At 39.2% G+C, this 20,656-nt stretch overlaps 1 protein-coding gene across 1 annotated transcript in view; it reads right to left on the bottom strand.

The window, feature by feature from the left end:
• SMOC1 (SPARC related modular calcium binding 1) overlaps nucleotides 1-20,656 on the bottom strand; it is a 67,211-nt gene that overhangs the window by 31,958 nt on the left and 14,597 nt on the right. Inside the window, exons 2-6 of the mRNA XM_032228025.1 lie at nucleotides 11,410-11,581; nucleotides 10,152-10,264; nucleotides 8,302-8,401; nucleotides 7,440-7,450; nucleotides 6,514-6,553 (exon numbers count right to left, since the gene is read on the bottom strand). Of these exons, the coding sequence (XP_032083916.1) occupies nucleotides 6,514-6,553; nucleotides 7,440-7,450; nucleotides 8,302-8,401; nucleotides 10,152-10,264; nucleotides 11,410-11,581 (436 nt within the window). The remainder of the gene's footprint in view (nucleotides 1-6,513; nucleotides 6,554-7,439; nucleotides 7,451-8,301; nucleotides 8,402-10,151; nucleotides 10,265-11,409; nucleotides 11,582-20,656) is intronic.

Below are 20,656 nucleotides of genomic sequence, written 5' to 3'. Positions count from 1 at the left end.
TGGACCCTGTTAGGTTCCAGACGGAGCTTGGGGTCATTCCAGATGCTCTCGCCCACAGTTCGGCGGAGACTATTGCTGCGGCCTGGCACTCGGCGGCATCAGAGTCTCTAGACCGAATTGCGCCACTACGGTCCCTCCGGGTCAGCGGCTCGCGGAGACCCCCTTGGTTCACCGAGGAGCTCCGCGAGATAAAGCGCCGGAGGAGACGCCTAGAACACCGGTGGAGATCCGACAGGTCCGTATCGAACCGAGCACTGTTGACAGCTTGCACCAAGGAGTATATTTGGGCATTGAGAACCGCCAAAAGATCACACATTGCCTCCTTGGTAGCGGCCGCCGAGTCTCGCCCAGCCGCCCTGTTTAGGATAACCCGCTCCCTCCTAAATAGGAGGGAGACGGGGAACCCCCTGCAGGGTAAGGCTGAGGAATATAGTCAGTTCTTGGCGGACAAAATTGCTCGGTTTCGATCGGAACTGGACTCCACCCCTGCAGATCCAGCCGGGACACAGGGGAATAACTTGGTAGACCATCTCTGGGTTGAGTTTCAGGATGTTGCCTCCGGGGATGTGGACAAGGCTATGCGAGCTGTGAGTTCCTCCATCTGCATACTGGACCCGTGTCCCTCTTGGCTGACTGCCAACAGCAGAGAGGTGACACGAGGCTGGATCCAGGCGGTTGTTACCGCCTCTCTTCGGGAGGGACACCTCCCCACCGCGCTTAAGGCGGCGGTGGTGAGGCCCCTCCTGAAGAAACCGTCCTTGGATCCAGCAGTTCTTAACAACTATCGCCCAGTCTCCAACCTCCCCTTTCTGGGGAAGGTTGTTGAGAAGGTGGTGGCCTTACAGCTTCAGCGTACCTTGGAGGAAGCTAACTACCTTGACCCCTTCCAGTCTGGCTTCAGGCCCGGTTACAGCACTGAAACCGCTTTGGTCGCATTGACCGATGATCTCTGGAGAGCCAGAGATGGAGGCTATGCGTCCATCCTGGTTCTCCTCGACCTCTCAGCGGCTTTCGATACCATCGACCATGGTATCCTTCTGCGACGACTGCGGGAGGTGGGGGTGGGCGGCACTGTTTTACAGTGGTTCTCCTCCTACCTCTCGGACAGGTCGCAGTCGGTGTTGGTGGGGAGGGAGAGATCGTCCCCGAGGCCCCTAACCTATGGGGTGCCGCAGGGTTCGGTTCTGTCCCCCCTGCTATTTAACATATACATGAAACCGCTGGGCGAGATCATTCGAAGGCACGGGATAAAATACCACCAGTATGCGGACGATACTCAGTTGTATCTGTCCGCCCCGTGCCAACTCAATGAAGCGGCGGACGTGATGAACCGGGCCTTGAGGCTGTTAAAGACTGGATGAGAGCTAACAAACTGGTACTCAACCCAGACAAGACCGAGTGGCTGTTGTGTTTTCCTCCCAAAAATTTGGCTAACGTTCCACCTATCAGGCTGGGGGGGCAAAATTTATTCCCCTCAGATAGGGTCCGCAACTTGGGAGTCCTCCTGGATCCACAGCTGAGTTTTGACCACCACTTGTCGGCTGTGACCAGGGGGGCATTTGCCCAGGTTCGCCTGGTGCGCCAGTTGCGGCCCTACCTGAACCGGGAGGCTCTCACAACAGTCACTCGAGCCCTTGTGATCTCTAGGCTGGAATACTGCAATGTGCTCTACATGGGGCTGCCCTTGAAGAGCATCCGGCGACTTCAGCTAGTCCAGAACGCGGCCGCGCGAGTGATCATGGGTGCACCACGGTTCGCCCATATAACACCAATCCTCCGTGAGCTGCGCTGGCTACCTGTTGATCGTCGGGTGCACTTCAAGGTCTTACTTACCACCTATAAAGCGCTCCATGGTAGTGGATCTGACTATTTGAGAGACCGCCTCCTGCCAATTACCTCCCTGCGTCCCATCAGATCGCACAGAGTAGGCCTCCTCCGAATTCCATCCGCCAGTCAGTGCCGACTGGCGACTACGCGGAGGAGAGCCTTCTCAGTTGCTGCTCCGACATTATGGAACAACCTCCCCGTGGAGATCCGTACCCTCACCACAGTCCAGGCCTTCCGCACAGCCCTTAAGAACTGGCTATCCCGTCAGGCCTGGGGATAGGATTACTCTCACCCCGCCCGAATGTTGAGTGAATGTTGTGTTTTTATGATCAATTTTCTTTTTAATCACGATTCTTTTCTTTTTAAGTCTTGTCTTGCACTCCCTTCCCTTCACTGTTGTAAGCCGCCCTGAGTCCCCTCAGGGAAAAGGGCGGCATATAAATTTCCAATAAAATCCAAAATCCAAAAAAAATCTAATACACAGGTAAAAGATAGGATTAAATTTAAGTTAGGGGGAGAACATATCATAGTGAACTGTCAAGTCAAAATTATTATTTCCTTACTGCACCTCCCCTTAAGTGTGATGTACAAAATAATTGTGCACCAATTAAGTCATTAGAAAAACAGTTATAGTGCCATATGATTCCATTTGACAATATCACAGTTGCAATCAGCAGCACATACAGCTTCTAGGCCACCTTAAATAATAGCAGATCAAAGGGCATTAGAGTAACAATTTTTTGAAATTCTTAACATAAAAGTAAGAGCTTCTCAGCCTAGAAAATATAAGAGTTAGTAAATGGATTGGAACTATGTTGTAAGCCTTTTCCTGTAGTGACATCTTTAAATTAAGGAAGTATTTAAATGACATTTCTTCAAAGCAGCGCACCTCATCTAGTATCTTCCTTATTTTCAAACTAAAAAACCAACTCTCATGGCATCTCAGTATCAACAAAAGTTTTTAGTTTCTGTTTATTGGCTCTTCTTCAGACTGGAAATTCTTATATGATGGTCAAGCTCTCCTAAAACTATAAGATTTTAAAAGATGCAAATATTGGGAGGTGTTCTTTTGTGAGGTTAATCCTAGACCAGGATATCAAACTCATGGCATCATGTTGTTGTCACGTGACATATCACGACTTTTCCCCCTTTATTAAATCGGGGGTAGGTGTGGCCAGCATGTGACGCATCCAGCCCATGGGACGTGAGTTTGACACCCCTGTCCTAGACCAAACCATTCATTTAAACCAAGTTATTTCATAATATTGCACTCTCCAATATACTAACATGCAAAGCAACCCACTGTGCTGTCCTAGTTGAGGCATTGGACTGGCACCAGGAAAGCCCACCCTCTTGTCCACTCTTAACCATGGAAATTTACCAGATGACTTTGGCCCAGTTACTCTTTCTCAGCCCAACTTACCTTACATGGTTTTTATAACAAAACTTAGAGAGAATACTATGAACATTGACATGAGTTCCAAGATAAAAAAAAACAAATTAATATTGCAGCTGTATTACCAAAATAAAATACGGGAGCTGAGTTGTTTCACAAATGTGAAATACAGAAAGAAGAATGAAAATGAAACACTCAAAACTCAAAAGTGCAAAGCAAGTCAGTAGGCTGGGGAGGAAGAACTAACATTTAACCCAAGATCAAATATTGCACTGTTTAACTAGAAAATTGCTGTGTTTCAATATATTTAACTCTCAATCAACAAGAATTAGGAACTTAAAGATAATGTTAATAATTATGTGGGAAATATTACATGTAACCATTGTGACAGGCTTATTAAAGAGGTGGAGCAAGAAAGGTCTCACCCAACCAGTCCCCAAACCGGTAAAGAAACTAGGTTATGCAATGGTGGGTTGCCGATTTTTTTTACTACCGGTTCGGACATGCTCCCATGTGGAGCATGGGAGGGTGGAGCCTCCCATCGCTGCTACTATCGGTTTGCCCGATCCAGGCCAAACTGGGAGCCACCCACCTCTGGGTGCATGTAGTTTCATATAAGGCAGAAGACTTCTGACTGAAATATATGCGTTAATAAGCTGGAAGGCTGCTCTCTCTTTAGTAACGAGACAAAGACAAAAGGTAGATTAAGGAACAGTAGAGATGAAGTGGGGGCGGGAACCCTGACAACTTACTTTCAGGCAAACAAATGGGAAAGTTCAGTGAAAGGGCAGGACCAAAAAAAAAAAAACCCTGATGGAAACAGACATAAAAATACTGTCAAGTTTCAGTCAATTCACCGTTCAGCACATGGCAGAAAAGAGCGGAGCTGTTCTGCTTTACATCAATTACATATGAGAAGGATTAAAGGTCAGGAGTGGTTTAATCCAAGACTTCAGATGAATGAGCAACAAATTCTTATAAACCCCAATTGTTACTCTCACTTCCAAGGTGAGGGATACTGAAACCCAGAGTTGAACAAATTATGCTGCTGTTTCTTTTTTTCCTCCTCCTCTCTACCCTTTCCATGGAAAAATGGCAGAAGATTCAGTTTGAGAATCCATGTGTTTTTTGCTCTTTCCCTCCCAGTTTGACAGCATACAGAATCACTACAAAGGAAAGCAAGGTTTGCATGGAAGATGGAAATAAATATCTCTCTATTATCCTCTTTAATAAAAAAAGATTAAAGTAATTTTATTATTATTTTTTGCTTTGCATAATGTAGGGTCAAAATGTAGCAGGAAATGAAATAAGAACCCCCTTTATACAACAGATAGATGTTTGCAACATGTTTTTTATGAGAGAAAACTCCTAGCAACAATGAATGGCATCATCTATTATATAGTATAGTTCCCTAACCCTCTTTTGTAGTGCAGTGACAATAAACAGCACAGAGAAAACCACATTTTCATTCCCTATCAGTTGCCACCTTATACAAAATGGTACCCAAGGATATACTGATTACCTTTACTACCACATGGCTGCTATATAGCAGTAAAGTCTTTCGGTAGCTCTTACCTGAATGCTGATCTCGCTGACATCATTTCTCATCAATCAGTGGTGTAAACTAAGGGAGGATTAGTACAAAAAGCCACATTCTACTTGTCTGGATTGTAGTGGCTAAAACCATTAAAACCTCATGTCTGAAAGCATTAAAACAATAGTTCTCATGTAAACATTGGATAGCATTCAGGGTAGCTGGGAATTTTGAAGATTGTAGCCCAAATACATATGGGATCATCAGGCTGAAAATTGCTTTGACCAACAAAATTTGCCTTGCTGGATGAGATCACTGTTTCAGTTGATCAGAAACTTTATTTCCAACACCGATCAGCCAAACAGCTTTTTAAAAGTTCGAGTTTCTAGATGACTGTACTATTTAATTTTATGGATAATAATTATCATATAATAACCGACATATAATTATTCAGAATATATGGCTGACACCCACTAGAAGCCATTTTTAGTTATTACAACTGGTAGTTAAATTTTACTTACATATTTATGTCATATAGTCATATATCATGACTAGTAGTCATATATCTGACTACTTCCAGGAACTTGGATAACTGCAATTCTATAATAAGCATAGATCATAGTACATGCAATATATTAGAAAAAGTTCAAAAATCCAAAGTACGTACTTTTCTAAAGCACATATCATAATTCTGGAAGATAAGCATCAATTATAAATCTAATCACTACATAATGAACATATCCTCCTTAGGTATTGTTCATTTTAGCAAAAGCTGATATTTGTATGATTTCGGATTCAGCTCCTAAAGGGCAGGCTTATAAAAATGCTAAAATGCATGTAACAGTTATTTAGCCTTTATAATGGAATTAAAGGGGAATTGTGTCCCAGTAGAAATATGGAAAATATAATACAAAACTACACAATTTTCTATATTGTCTGCCTTGGAATCCGCTGAAGTCATTTGAAAGATTTGACCTAAACAACTTTTAAAAGCTATTAATCTTCAAGTGAAAAATAGAGAATGGTTTACATAAAGATCAAGTATTTGTTTGGCTTATAAAGATTATACTTGGGAAATGAAAGACAATGGCATGTTTATAGCAGCATTTGAGTTGACCTGATATTCTTCTGCGGAGCTGGGGGAAAAAAGACCAACTATATCCAAGTCAAAGATGCTACTGTTCAGAAAGAAAAGTCATAAAACCTAACTTGGAACAGCCACTGTGTCTTGGATAAAGCTTATGTTAAGCATGCAAGTTTTGCATTCATTGTACAAGAATACTAGATGTCCTCAAGGTTAGCATGATTATCTTGAAATTTCTGCCAAAATTCTTATTTTTAAGTAATACTTTAAGATGTAGCATTAATGTCCAGCATAGAAGTTGAAATTTGGTTACAATGACATCCTTTCATTATGCTTTATGTTCTCCTAGAACAAGGGTGTCAAACTAGTTTTCATGGAGTGACACATCAGGGTTGTTTTGACCTGGGGGGGGGCATGGCCAGGGGGCATGGCCAGCTCGACGTCACTTGTGTCGGAGGTACCTGTGGTGACCCAAGCACTGCAGAGGCACCCCTGGCTGGTCCTTCACTGTTTTCAGGGCAGCCCCACGGGTCGATCTAAGCACCCTGCAGGTTGCATCTGGCCCATTGGGCTTGAGTTTGACAAACCCTGTCCTAGAAAGTTAAAATAGGGGGCAGATGTAAATGGGAAAGCCTTGAAAACCTCCCCTCTTGTAGCATAGAACTTACTCACCTTTTCTTCCAGAATTACCCTGTCCTAATGGCCGTCGGTACTGAGCCTTAAATGAAAAACAAGTATATGAGCAAAACATTCACTGGTATCATCCAAATTACTGTCCAATCTATAGGAAGCTTCAAAGCACTATGCCAATAGTAGTAGCTAGACAGCTGGATCCAAGCAATCATTGATTCCCTACACTTATTGCTTTGCCTGCCAGCTCTGAATTAGGTCTGTCTTTTTGCTGGTTTAAATTTGAAATAAACTTATGAATTACAAGGACAAAAAAAAGGCAGTCAGGAAAATTGGTGATGTCACCAACCTGATAAACACATGGCCAATGAACCATGGTAATTTGGTTATTGATCAGAACCATACTTAATATTAAAACTAACACTGTAGAGCAGGGGTGTCAAACTGGATTTTTTCGAGGGCCGGATCAGTATTGTAATTCTCCTGCGTGGGCTGCCTGAGAGTGGGGGGGTGGGACGGATGCCTCCTGCAGCAGTACCCTGCTGGCCAAAAATCAATTTTATCTGCCAGAGGCACCGTGGGCCGGTCCTTTGCTATTTCCAGACAAGCCCCATGGGCCAGATTTAAGCACCCTGCAGGCCGGATGTGGCCTGCTGGCCTTGAGTTTGACACCCCTGCAGTAGGGCCAATGTTTTTTTTTTCGTAGATGTATAACAGAAATGGGCAGTGTAGCATAAATGGTTAATTTAAGAGTTGTGCTATCCAGCTAAACCCAAAACAGACGCTTCTAGAGATAATTATTGAAATTGCCAGAATTTTTTTTCCAGATATGATAGGAATTTAAATTATTTCATTCTTAAGGATTTCTGTTAAACAATAAGTAACAATATACCATGTATTTATTAAAAGAAACACACTACTCAAACAGAATCAAGAAACTATGTGTTATTATCAATATAGTTTAGCACTATAGGTAATCCTTGACTTATGACTAGTCCACTTAATATGTGAAGATACACAGCCACAAAATCGTTACTCCACTTATAATACCTCCTCAAGTTATACCTGCTGCCCCACCTCCATCGTTGAGGTGACGGAGTAGTTAATGCAGCACTGCAGGCTACTTTAGTTGACTGCAGTTCTGCAGTTCTGCAGTTCGGCTGTTCAAATCCTCACCGGCTCAGGGTTGACTCAGCCTTCCATCCTTCCGAGGTGGGTAAATGAGGACCCGGATTGTTGTTGGGGGATTCTGTAAACCGCTTAGAGAGGGCTGAAAGCCCTATGAAGCGGTATATAAGTCTAACTGCTATTGCTATTGCTATGGTCACATGATCTCATTTTGGTTGCTTGGCAACCAGCTCCCTGGCTGCCGTGTCCCGTGGTCACATGTTTGCCTTTTCCAACTTTTTTTGCCATTTTCCAGCAAAGAAATGGAATAGGTCCAATGGACAAGCTGGATATCTAAGTTACAACCATATTGTTATTTAATGACCATGGTGACTACTTTAACAACTGTTGTAAAAACGATTGAAAATCAAGTCCAGTCACATGATCACTCAGCTTACAACAGTAGCAGTAACAGTAACAACTTACAACCAAAGGCCTGGGCTCATTTGTGATCATAGATCAGAGACTACCTGTAACTCCAATTGATATCTCTTGACCAGCAAGGTTTCAGCCACAAGATGGACAACAACCATTGTTGTTGAGTACAGAGCACAGAGTACAGTTTGGACTGTTGAACTGTATTAATTGAGTTTTAAAGATTACAAATGCAAAGAGCTTATTCCTTTCAAAGTATGCAAACCTTTAATTCTCTGCCTTCAATACCTGAGCATACAGGAGTTTTGTTCTGCACAGAAGAACCACTGATAGGCTTGCCATCTGGAGTGACACACCAGCAATATCCAGTGTAGGTGTGGCACTGGACCTGTTTGAGAGAATAGATGGTTACTTTTGCAATATGCCTCTGGCTCCACATTAATGCAACAACTTTCATCTCTTTAAAAATACATTTTCAGGAATAAGGAAACGTATTTCATGCATATTCGTGTAATGGTTTGTTATGTTGCACAGCATGCAATATTTATACTTCAAACATTAATATTATTTCAAAAAAAAGGTACTGCTCTTAATAATTTTACAGGAAACCAGAAACCCTAATTTGTGCTGTGTGCTGTCTTTTTTATATTACTGTCAGACATTACCTTCCAATTTTATCCACCAATACTTAGTGGATGCATTACCGCATTACCACATAACCATGACATGTATAACCATCATATTAAAGACTTGTCTCCTGCATTTCTATGATGTAATAAGCTTGATTATATTTTGTTGCTCAGTGTGCTGCTTGAGCCCAGTTACAGAAATTATAAATGGTGATGTCCCATAAATCTCTTTTTAACTATATTTCTGCAACTGAAAGCAAGTTTTTAGAGTGAGTAGATATAGGGTCCAATCTGGGTTGGTCACTGGGACCGGAAGTTTAGTTTTTCAAGCTTTTAGACTCATGCTGGAGTCCATCCTCAGGGAACTTCTCTCTAGCAGTGTGTGTGCTTTGGCCCATTCTGTGTGTGGTATTTATATGGTGCCTGTTGTGTGTGGCTTTTTAGTTGTTGATTGGGGTATTAATAGCAAGGTTCTGTCTAATACACTAAGCTCGTCCACCCCAAGGATAACAAATTGAGCAATGTGATATAAGCAATACAATACAGTGAGACATGTACAGATTGTATATTGGAGAAACAAAACAACCACTTCACAAACACATGGCACAACATGGCCATCACAACAAGATTCAGCAGTCCATCTGTTTTAGAAAGACAAAGGTCACTCTTTGGACAATAGCAAAGTCCACATTCTGGACAGAGAGGACTGCTGCTTTGAAAGTGGGGTCAAAGAGGCCATTTACATTAAGATTAACAGTTAACTCATCAGAGTGGGAGGAAAATGACACCACCTATCTCCTGTTTACAACACAATCCTTCCAGCAGTTCCAGAAGGTTCCACACCCCATTTGCATTATTCAGGTGACCTTGAGGGCACAGATAGACCTCCAAGTGCCTCAATGACTCTCCCAAAAAGTGCCAATGACCAGATGATTGCAAGGAATATAAATCCTTTCATCCTCCACCATTCAGTCAGAATTGAAGAAACGTCTTGGATGAGAAGTGAAATATCTTCAAGGAAAAACAAAGTCCAGTTGCCTTTTGAAAAAAAAATCACCTTTGGGACACCCAAAAGCCTAGTTCTCCCCAAATGTGCTATTTTATACAAACCTGGTACAATTATGAAAGTTTGTATTTAGCTCCCACTTATAGGGAGGGAGGGAGGGAGGGAGGGAGGGAGGGAGGGAGGGAGGGAGGGAAGGAAGGGAGGAAGGAAGGAGGAAGGAAGGCATTGTGAACTTTCCTTTTCACAATTCACAAACACTTCCTGAATCATTAGAGCCTCAAATTTTCTGGGCCAACTACCACAAAGCCATCTTAATTGTTTGTATAGTATATCAGGTATCTTCATAAAATATGTGTGCATGTACAGGTAATAATGCAAAATATAAATGTCAGACACTGCTTCAACCACATTGGTTATGGATTAAGAAATTCCCACAATTTATGATATTGGTTAAGTGCGTAAGAGAAAGTCTAAAAGTTTGAAAATCATAATAAAAATCTTACTTGGGTAAATGATCCATCCTCATGACACTCTGGAACAAAGACCGCTTCTTGTGGCTTCTTCACTTGATCCAGTGCTTGGGTTCTTTCTAATCTGCATTTGCTCTGACCAGCATCTAGGAAGAAAATCCATTCAGAATTTAAATAAAGATAAGCAATATGTCAAAAGCATATGACATTTCAATGAAAATAACTGCAAAAGAAAAACTTAAACAGTCCTGCTTTGCTGAACATTTATTTATGTACAGAGCCTCCAAGATATTTTTTATTATTAGCCCATCGGCATGTCAAATAATTAGGGATTATAACAGTAGAACTAGGTCCCAAAGATGCTTTTTTCAAGAGGCAACTCTAAAGAATGCTCATAACCATCTGTCTGCAGGATATAAATTCTTCCATTCACTACCATCCACCATTTAAATATTGAGTTAAGTCTTGGCGTCTGTGGCCATGGTACGTGGCCAAAAAAGGAATTTCAGGGGGGATAAAGAAAAGGTTGAGTTCTAAGCTATTCAGGTGTCCTTTACCTCTCAACCGTAACCTTTCCAGAAAATAACACATGACAAATTCTACCAATTAGAAGACTGTGAGATATTAAGAATGGTATCTTAATTCCCAATGTTAATCTTAATTCCCTAGCGCTGCGTAACAGAGTGAGCACCTGTTACTTGTCCCAGCTTCTGCCAACCTAGCAGTTCGAAAGCATATAAAAATGTAAGTAGAAAAATAGGAACCACCTTGGTGGGAAGGAAACAGCGTTCCGTGCGCCTTCGGCATTTAGTCATGCTGACCACATGACCACAGAATTGACATCAGACAGCACTGGCTTTTTGGCTTAGAAACGGAGATGAGCACTGCCCCTTAGAGTCGGGAACAACTACCACATACGTGCGAGGGGAACCTTTACCTTTACCTTACGTTTATCTTAATTCCCAATGTTTGTTATGATCATCATGATGCTCTGATATTACATCATTAATTTGATTTGAAAATGACAGCTGTTTCTGTGGTACATTAGTTTGCAGCCCTCAAAAAAGCCTCATCTTCTGCCGGTCATTATTTTAATCCTTTACTCTCTATTAACATACTGTCTCCTCTCCAGGTCCTTTTATTTGCCAAAAATGTCTGAATAATTCTTTTTAGGCAAACACGTATTTCCAATTTATCTTTCTAGCTTAAACAGTATCAAATTGAGTTATGAAATAATACACTCAATATTTCTATCCCAGATGAACAGAAGTGCCTTTTTTAAATTTCTTACCTTTACATCTGCCTCGATGTGCCACATTCAGATTGGAATCCTTGCACTTTGCTCTCTGATAATCACACATGGATTCATAGGTCCTGCCATCCGAAGCACAGAGAGGCTTGGCAGCAGATCTGGAGCACTGAAGGTTACATTGAGGGTCTTGGTCGTGGTCACTTATTAAAAACTATGGATAGCAGAATAGGTGAAAAATATTTCTTTAATTATTTGCATATAAATATATTGAATACAGCGTGATTGTCCTGGCATTTCACTTGCCATGAAAACCAATGTGAAAAACAAATAGCATATATACTATTTACACAGTGCTCGCATTGTAGTTATTTTTGACCATCATATTCATTCTAATACACCAATGCATATATAATATCTCTTTTCAAGTCCACCTAACCATTTTTTTCCATATTCCAACTTCTGCCTCATGCTTCTAACCATTGGTAGAATATTCTGTCTCTCCTTTGTCTTCTATTTTTAATGTTAGTCTATCCATTTCTGCACAGACCAAAATCTTTCTTATCATCTCCCCTGAAGGGGTGTTTTCACTCTTCCACTGCTGCATGTACACCATTCTTGCGGCGGTCAAGGTGTGTAGCATTAAGTATATTGTCCCTTTATCATAGCCATCTGGTATAATGCCTAATAGAAGTAATTCTGGCTTGAACTATATACGTTGTCTAAACATTTTTTCTAACCACATATTAATTTGTATCCAAAATTTCCTTGCTTTTTTACAGGTCCACCACATGTGGTAGTACTTGGAATTTGCTTACATTTCCAACAGTTTGGGGACATATTGCTAAACGTTTTAGCTAATCTTGCTGGGGGGAGGTGCCACCTATAGGACATTTTATAAAGATTTCCCTTATATGATGTGGCCAGTGTCAATTTCTGATTTCTCTCCCAAAGTTTTTGCCATTTTTCTGCCATTTTTAAAATAATTATAGATTTTTTTTTAAGTACAGCGAATTTGAAGGCATCATATGTTAAATATTATATTATAATTATCAACTACATTATATTGGCCGCTGCTTTGACAGTCTTTCATAAGGCCCTGAACACATGGTTTTGGCAGCAGGCCTGAGGAACCCAGAGTGTAATGGAGCCCATCAAATGGCTCATTTAATTGTGTGCTGTCGCCAGGATGGATGGATGGGAGTTTATGCTTTCTATTTTGGGTTTTTACTGTTTGTAAGCCACGTAGAGTTGCTGTGAGCGAGTAGGCGGCCATATAAATATTATAAATAACATAAATAGTATATAGTATAATTTTACTGAAAAAAATTGAATAGAATAAAAGATAGTACAAACCAGAAGAGAAAAAAGGATGCAAGAGAAAAAAGAAAATGTGGCCGTTTATATTATTAACTAATATACTTTTATATGTTCTCCATCCTCAGTAATAACTCTAGGCCAGTAAACTGAGGTAAACACAGATATGGGATTCACTTACCTTCTCTACTGGTTTGAAAATGTGAATGCGCTTGCATGCGCGCACCTTGTCTGTACATGTGCACCACCTTCTGCGCATGTGCAGTGCTCACGCATTACATTGGGATGGGTGAGCACCGGGTGGAACCTCCTGCAGCCGCCGCTACGGTTCGCCCGAACTGGAGAGAACCGGCTGAAAACCACTTCTGGGTAAGCACCACAGCTTGTAATAGCAACAGAAGGCTAATTTCAAAAGCAAATTCCCTCACCAAATCAAAACAATATCAACATTTTTGTTCTTTTCTCTATGAGGGATTCTTGGCATTCTGAGTTTGGTTGCACTGTTAATGTTACCTACTATGAAGTATGAAGTATCTGTAAAAAAAGCAACCAAGCTCAGAGAGTACCAAAGACCCTTATTTCAACACTGAGCTATAAATATTCTCCTCTATCCACTATTATTGTTTCATTGGGAATATTTAAATTATCTAAAACTGTTACATACTTTTTGAGTGTAAAGTGGCTAAAAATGGTGCTTAACTGTTCCAAGCTTATTGGCGTGATTTTTTAGATGTTGAAATTTGTCTACCTGAAATATCCACTTTTGACAAGTTAGACTAAACATCTTTTTTCACTTTAGTCATTTTTGAAACATTTTGATGGACAGAATTAAAAACTGACTATACTGCATGTCAATCAGTTTCTGTGGAGAAAGTCTCCTGCAACAGCGGAGAGAAGGCACGCAAAGTTCACACTTCGTATGATTCTTATTCTACATGTTCGTTTGCTATTTCTAATCTCAAGATTTTACAAATTGCCAACAAATATTGGCCAGGGTACTTTCTTTTTCTTTAAATAGAATCTCTTGTAAACCTGTCAGCACATCACATTTCAAAAGATTAGATATTTTTGCAGCTTCATAAAAGTGTTGCAGTTATCTGTAGCCAGACTAAGAAAATAAACTGTACTTCCTTAAATTAGAAACTGGGCCTACTTATCCAAGCATCTATAGCACAGCAAAATTCTAAATGTTTTATAACAGCAGAAAACTTTTTTCTACAAATTTAATTCCTTGATTGGATAGAAATGCATGTTGGAAATCTGACCCTAGGTCTTTGGTTTGGCTCAAGTCACCTACTGTACGTACAAATAATGTCCTACATTCTGGTAGAATTGTGCAATATTTTGGATTTTATTTCAAAAGGATTCTTGAGGATGTATGAGGGAATAACAGGACCTGGTTAAAAGGCTGTACTGTTTTTTAAATTTCTGCATGGTTCTTTAATTCTGAATACAACTTTGAAAAAAATGAAATTGCCAATTAAAGATGTGGCCCTTGGTATTTTAAATCTTGAATTATATCACTAATATATGCCTTCTGGTATCAAATTCTGAACATTTTAATTTATTGTGAATTTCTCCTTCCTGGACCCTTTGAGAAGATTTGTAAAGGTAGTCCTCAGATTACAACTTCAAGTAAGGCTGCCTAGATTGCTGTTACTAAGCAATATTGTTCATATATGTTCCCTTTTTCTAAATTTTTCTTCTCTCTCTCTCCTTTTTTTAAATAAATAAAACTAAAAGTTGCAGATAACAACTTGTTGACATACTTCAATAGCGGCCTCACACTTGAATGAACAATCATAACAAGAAAGAAGAACGGACTGAAACAGGCCAAACAATGGAGGAAAGTGTCAATTGGCAGAGATGAGGTTCAAATTTTAAACATGGTAATCCTTTCTATATGTTATGAGACAAGGAGAAATATTCTTTAAAAAATATGTTGGCCTGTAGCCAACACAACTTTAAGAATAGCTTTTATACCCTGTTTCCCTGGATAATAAGCCCAATCGGGCTTTTGAGCGCATGCGCTAAAAGAAGCCCTCACCAAAAATAAGCCCTCCCTGCCATGAAGTGATCATGCTCGCCGTCTCCTGCACCTCAAAAATAATAACACCTCCCCAAAAATAAGGCCAAGCGCTTATTTCGGGGGTCAAAAGAAAATAATTTTGGGGGAAACACGGTAGGAGTCCAAAAACTGCAAATTTCATGGATGCTTCAATTTAGTTTATGAGATATAAATTGCATGGGAAACTCTCTTCAAGTAAAAGAAGCCTTCTCATCACTTCAAATTAGTTTTTCAATAGAAGCCTGAGCAAAGAATTGTTTTGACACCAAAAAAACACACTCGCCACTGCATTCACATGTGGTTATTGTAACTGAATATCTCCTGCTAGTCACCTTAATACCGGATTTTACAATTGTTCACTTTCTATTCAAAGTGCACCAGTCCTTGGGTGGCAGTTAGAGGAGAGGAACTCTTTGGGAAATCTTCCAAGATAACAGCTGCCCTTAAACCCCTTCCTTTTCAACATGCATTTACACAGGTGCATATTTATGGCCACTTTCCAGACTAATTCCAGCCTCCTTTGACCTGGGAAGAGAGCAAATGCAAGATAAGAGAGGTCAGCCTAAAGTTAAATATGCCCCCCAAGTCCATCTGCTCCATCTTTCCACACCTCAGCACCATTGCTGACAACAACAACAAACACTGATTAAAAAACTTCAAATGACTATGAGAAAAGGGCAGATTACTTGCAGCTGTTCAACAGCTGGAACCACTTTTAAGAATTTGACTCAGGATGGATCCGTCCCCATAAAGAAGAGATGTTTAGCAGTTCCTACCCATGCACATCATAACATACAACTAAGGAGCATATGTGAGCTTTTGTGAAATTATAATCAGGTGCCCCAAAGCCTCTGCATTACAGCAGAAGCAAGTATGGATCAATCCCTACCATTCAAGAAGGAAAGAGGATGTGTTGGATTAAAACAAAACAAAAGAACCATGTTTGGGGAAAGAAAATAGAAGAAAAGCAGAATGTTTTAGTATTCCTCTTCAGTATTTAAAAACACAAAATTTATTGCCACAATCTCCTTTGCATCTGTACCTTACTGCTTCACCATCATAAACCTGGGTGAGTTGTTTGCCTATTTTAATAAAAGGAAATATGTTCGTCTAGGTCAGTATTTCTCAACCTTGGCAACTTTAAGATGTAGATTTCAACTCCCAGAATTCCCCAGCCAAGAATTGACCTGATGTAGCTGCCAACACTAAAACTTTTCCTAATTTGGAGCCATTCTGTTTTATTTTAGTAAAATGATTAATAGAAAGGGAAAATTGGATGAATACAGATAGAACAGTTTGCTGTACTGTTTAGAAACAAAAATATAACTATTTATTGTTCAGTTTAAAGTCCTCTGAAGCTTGCATTTCTTTAACTTGAATAAAACATATCAGTTGATAAAATAATACTGCAAACTACTCTACATACATTTTAGTTTTAGCGAAGTCTCCAATAGATACCATAATCTTTTAGAAAGGCTTTATTAATACTTGGTTAGGAGCCATATTTGCTTGGGTAAATAGAATCTATCCCTCCAAGAAATTTAACAAAAGAAAATACCTTAAAATTGAAATATCTTAATGTAAGATAATGTTCATTTGCTTTGTTAAAGTTTTTGCAGTGATAGATTCCATTGAGCCATAACAAGCCTCAGGATAAATTAAGTTAGCCTTGTATATATAAACACATGCTAGATACCTCTCTTCCATATGGCTTCCAATGCAAATCTATTGGCAACATGATGTATAAATAATAGAAGAATCTAGGTAATCTCTTGATGAATGTACAGTTATTCTATACAAATAACTTTCTATTTGTTGTTCAAACATACAGTAACTCTCTCAACTACACAGGGGTGTAATATTAAAATTTAAATCAGTCTTTCCAAGCCGGTAGCATACAATGGCACAAAGACCAACATCCACTATTCCTAGTTTTTGTTCACACTCGCTGAGAATGCTGGGTGCTGGGCAAGCTTTGCTCACATGTTGGGTAGAAAGTACAATCCTGTACATCACAATGAATCAGCAAATGCTATGTTTTCTATTGCTCCCTCCAAATGGTCATAAATTAAATTACAGTCAAAATATTTTTTCTAAAAAAAACATTGTGGTCGAAATCTTGCTAGATTTCTCCTGAGATTTTGAATAGTTTAGCAATTGAAGCAAGTCATCATATGATTGTATGCTGTATTTGAAGATTCCTGTGATCTATTATTAAATGGAGTTCGGATGCAAATGTGTATGAAAACCATTGTATTTTTATACTGATTTTGAAAGAGTTATTACAATGTCAAATATTTATATTTGAGAAGTTTCCTTTCTACTTTCAATTTTAGGCTGTTTCTAGACATGTATTTTAATGGATTCCCCATGTGTTTGCCCTTAGAGAGTTTACCAGCAACTGCATCATTCTAGTCTTACAGTACAGGTAGCCTTCAACGTATGACCACAATTGACCCCAAAATTTATGTTGCTAAGTGATATATTTGTTAAGTGAGTTTTGCCCCATTTTACGACCTTTCTTGCCACTGCCGAATCACTGCAATTATTAAATTAGTAGTGTGGTTGTTAAGTGAATTTTGCTTCCCCATTGACTTCTTGTCAGAAGGTCTCAAAAGGTGATCACATGACCCCAGGACACTGCAAAATATGAGTCAGTTGCCAAGTGTCTGAATTTTGACAATGGGTATGCTGCAACAACCATAAGTGTGAAAAGTGCTCATAAGTCACTTTTTTTCAGTGATGTAACTTTGAACGATCACTAAATGAAGTGCTATAAGTTGAGGACTATCTGTAATTGTTGTTAAATCAAAGGGGCCAAATTCAGTGTAGCAATGCCAACATCACAAAATAAATAATAATGCAGTGTCAACCTTTGCATTATTTTGGAATATCTCTTTGGTTCAAGTATTTATGCCCAGTCACATCTCTGATCTAATGCTTCAACTGGTGCTTAGTAACTACATCTTTACATTTTAATAAGTAAATTCTGTCTGTGGCAATAGCATTTAATGCCTTTTTAAGCACTGCATAATTATAATCTCTAGAATTTCCCTACTTTTACTATAGCATCATCTAAATACAATTTCTCAAGCTTTTTTTGCTGTTTAAAAAAAAGAGAGAAAATTAAAATACTTTCTAGGCAGAAGTACAGAAGAAGAAAAAGCAGCAGACACCACACACCCATCAAACTGTGCCAACTAAACAGAATAGCACATAAAACAAGAGACAATAATATCCAAAATTATAAGAACCAGAGCAAGAATGGCTCCACAGAGAAGTATTCCTCCCCCAGACTTTTTCTCTAACTACTTGGCCACATCCTTACAAGGAAGTGTTAAACAACAGGCCTGTGCAAAGCTTCAAAGGAGCATTTCACAAAACATTCACAAAGTATAAAAGCAGGAACAACCTATTTCTCTACACGTGCATGAATACCTACAGATATATCCGAAGAAGCAAAGCAGCTGTGCATATACATACACAAAGGCTGATAGCCAGAGAAAGTCTTCATAACAGCTGTGGTGAGTCTTCTAGAGGTCACGGCTTTAACCCTTTGAAGGGTGCTTTGTTCACCTTAGGACCCTTGGTAAAGCACCCTTTTAGAATGCTTTGTACATTACCATTACGGGACCTTATTGTCTGAATAAGAATTATTTTTATAGACCTTCATTTTTAAAGTTTCACTCACTTCTAGTTAGAGTCCTCCAGCCCAGCCTCCTCAGAGCTCTCCCAGAACCTAGATCAACCAGTTAAATTTTCTTGCTGGTAAGGAACTGGTTTGAATTTGACCATGTGCATGAAAAATGTCAAATCTCCTGCAGATTTTAGCTGGCCTGGTCTTGAGTATTTTTCACCAAGGGAAAAAAAATGAAGAAACTAATCCGAAAAGCAGACCAGAAGGCTTGGTCCAGTCCCAGAGAGACAGTATTTTCTATGAGTAATCTGGGCCATTTTAGAGTAAATCTGAAAATGTCAAAGAAACAATAGCTGACAATTACAGAAAAAGTTTCTAAACCAAAACGCCTGAAAGAAAAACAGATACTCTGCTGTTCAGCAAGACTTGCCCTCCATCAGCAGGAAGAAATCTTTTGAAGAAAGCTGTAAAAAATTTCTTTTGTTTCATGTCAGATTAGTACATTATTGTGCAGTAAGTTTTCAAGGTGGCTTTTTTTTTGTTTCTGTCAAGACTACATATCTAGCCAGAAAGGCAGGAAAAGAGGTCAGGAGCAGGCCAGCTAAAATCTGGCACATTTTAGTCAATATGCCATATACTATTTTATGCAGACCGAGATCTCCAATCTAAAGAATGCCTTGTAAACCAACATACTTCTGTCCAAATCAATCAATCAACTAACCAATCAATCTTTATTATTGTCACAGACTAGCAAATGAAAGCATTAAAACAATAACAATAGTAAAAAATAAAAAAAGTAATATATTGTGATTGTTGATGGATTAGCAGTGGACAGTTAAAGTTTGCCTACTTTTTTATACTGCATAGAAGAATTTGGCCACATTCAGAGAAACTACTTCATACCAATCTGATAACAGTAGTTTCAAGTAAAATGATCAGTAGTTCATGGATATTTTATTAAGTTGTTATATATGGAGTCCATGAGCCCATATATAAGATGTAGTGTAGCAGGACGTGAGCTAAAGTTTCAATGGCCTCTTGAGTCTCAGCACATATGATTTTTTTTTTTTGTATCAGCTGTCCAAAACTGTTATGGGAAAAGCATTTCAGAGTGCTAAGGTGAATGCCCTTCGGATTTTTGGAATGTATTTCTGCCCATATCCCACGAAGAAGAAGAAGAAGATACATGCAGTACATTGACACACTCAGGGTATATGATGTTTAGTAAGATATGAAATTGTTTTGAATATTCAGGGTCTTTAGAGACCCTGAAACTAGATCTACCGGTAGTTTCCAATTTCTTTTTATTACTATTCTGCATGTTTTTGCATATACCATAAAAGTGCTTACATTGTGTAAAGGATATGCATACATAGCTTTCATAATACTTTTTCCAGCTTATAAAGAAAAATGAATAAAATAAACTTACTCACACATGAATAAATATATTTGCAGCAATTCTTCTTCCCTATGTACTCTGTCATTGAAGAACACAGGTAGAAGCTATTTGTGGCCAATGTAATGCACTAATCTTTTTTTATTATTATTATTTATTTATGTATTTATGTATTTATGTATTTATTTATTTATTTAAAACAACTAGATAACTGCCCATCTTATACCAAAGATAGCTTAATAACTAAATGGTATAACTATATAAAATAGTTTATACAATTTAGATAACCTCCCTAATACCTCAGGAAGCTCCCACTCAAGAATTTAATCAATATCAATAATAAACCATAAAAACCATGTTAAAACTATTGAAACCATGAATATGGGCATCATTATCACATTTCTCCAATGATATGAACATCATTATCACATTTCTTCACATGATAATCAATATGAGATTAAATAATTGCTTCTTTTCCAGTATCCACATCTTCTCTCTTTCTTTTACGCTGCAAAGCTGTCTCCTTTTTTTAAAAAAATGTTTGCCATGTTTTCATATTTCCAATTGTTAACTTGTAGCTAGTGGCACTCCTGTTCTGTTCCCTCATGACTTGAGGGGAACTGTTAATGTTGACCCAACACCATGATACTGCCTCTGAAATGCTCTTCCTGAGGATGTTTGTCTGGTTCTACTATCTTTTCAGCAAAGGGTGAAGACATTTTTATTAGTTCTAACTTTTACTGTGATTAATGGTTTCAGTCTAGCTGGGGTGGGGGAGGAGTTTTCCCACTTTTTGCTGGGACTATAAGCATTTCTGCTCACTCACTAGCTTTCAAACTTTTAGAAGAATTTTGATGCCACCCCTTAAGGA

The sequence above is a fragment of the Thamnophis elegans genome, chromosome 1 (genome assembly GCF_009769535.1).
Source record: "Thamnophis elegans isolate rThaEle1 chromosome 1, rThaEle1.pri, whole genome shotgun sequence".
NCBI lineage: Eukaryota > Metazoa > Chordata > Lepidosauria > Squamata > Colubridae > Thamnophis > Thamnophis elegans.
The sequence above is the reverse complement of the archived record's forward strand: the minus strand, read 5'-3'. Positions and strand labels throughout refer to the sequence as shown.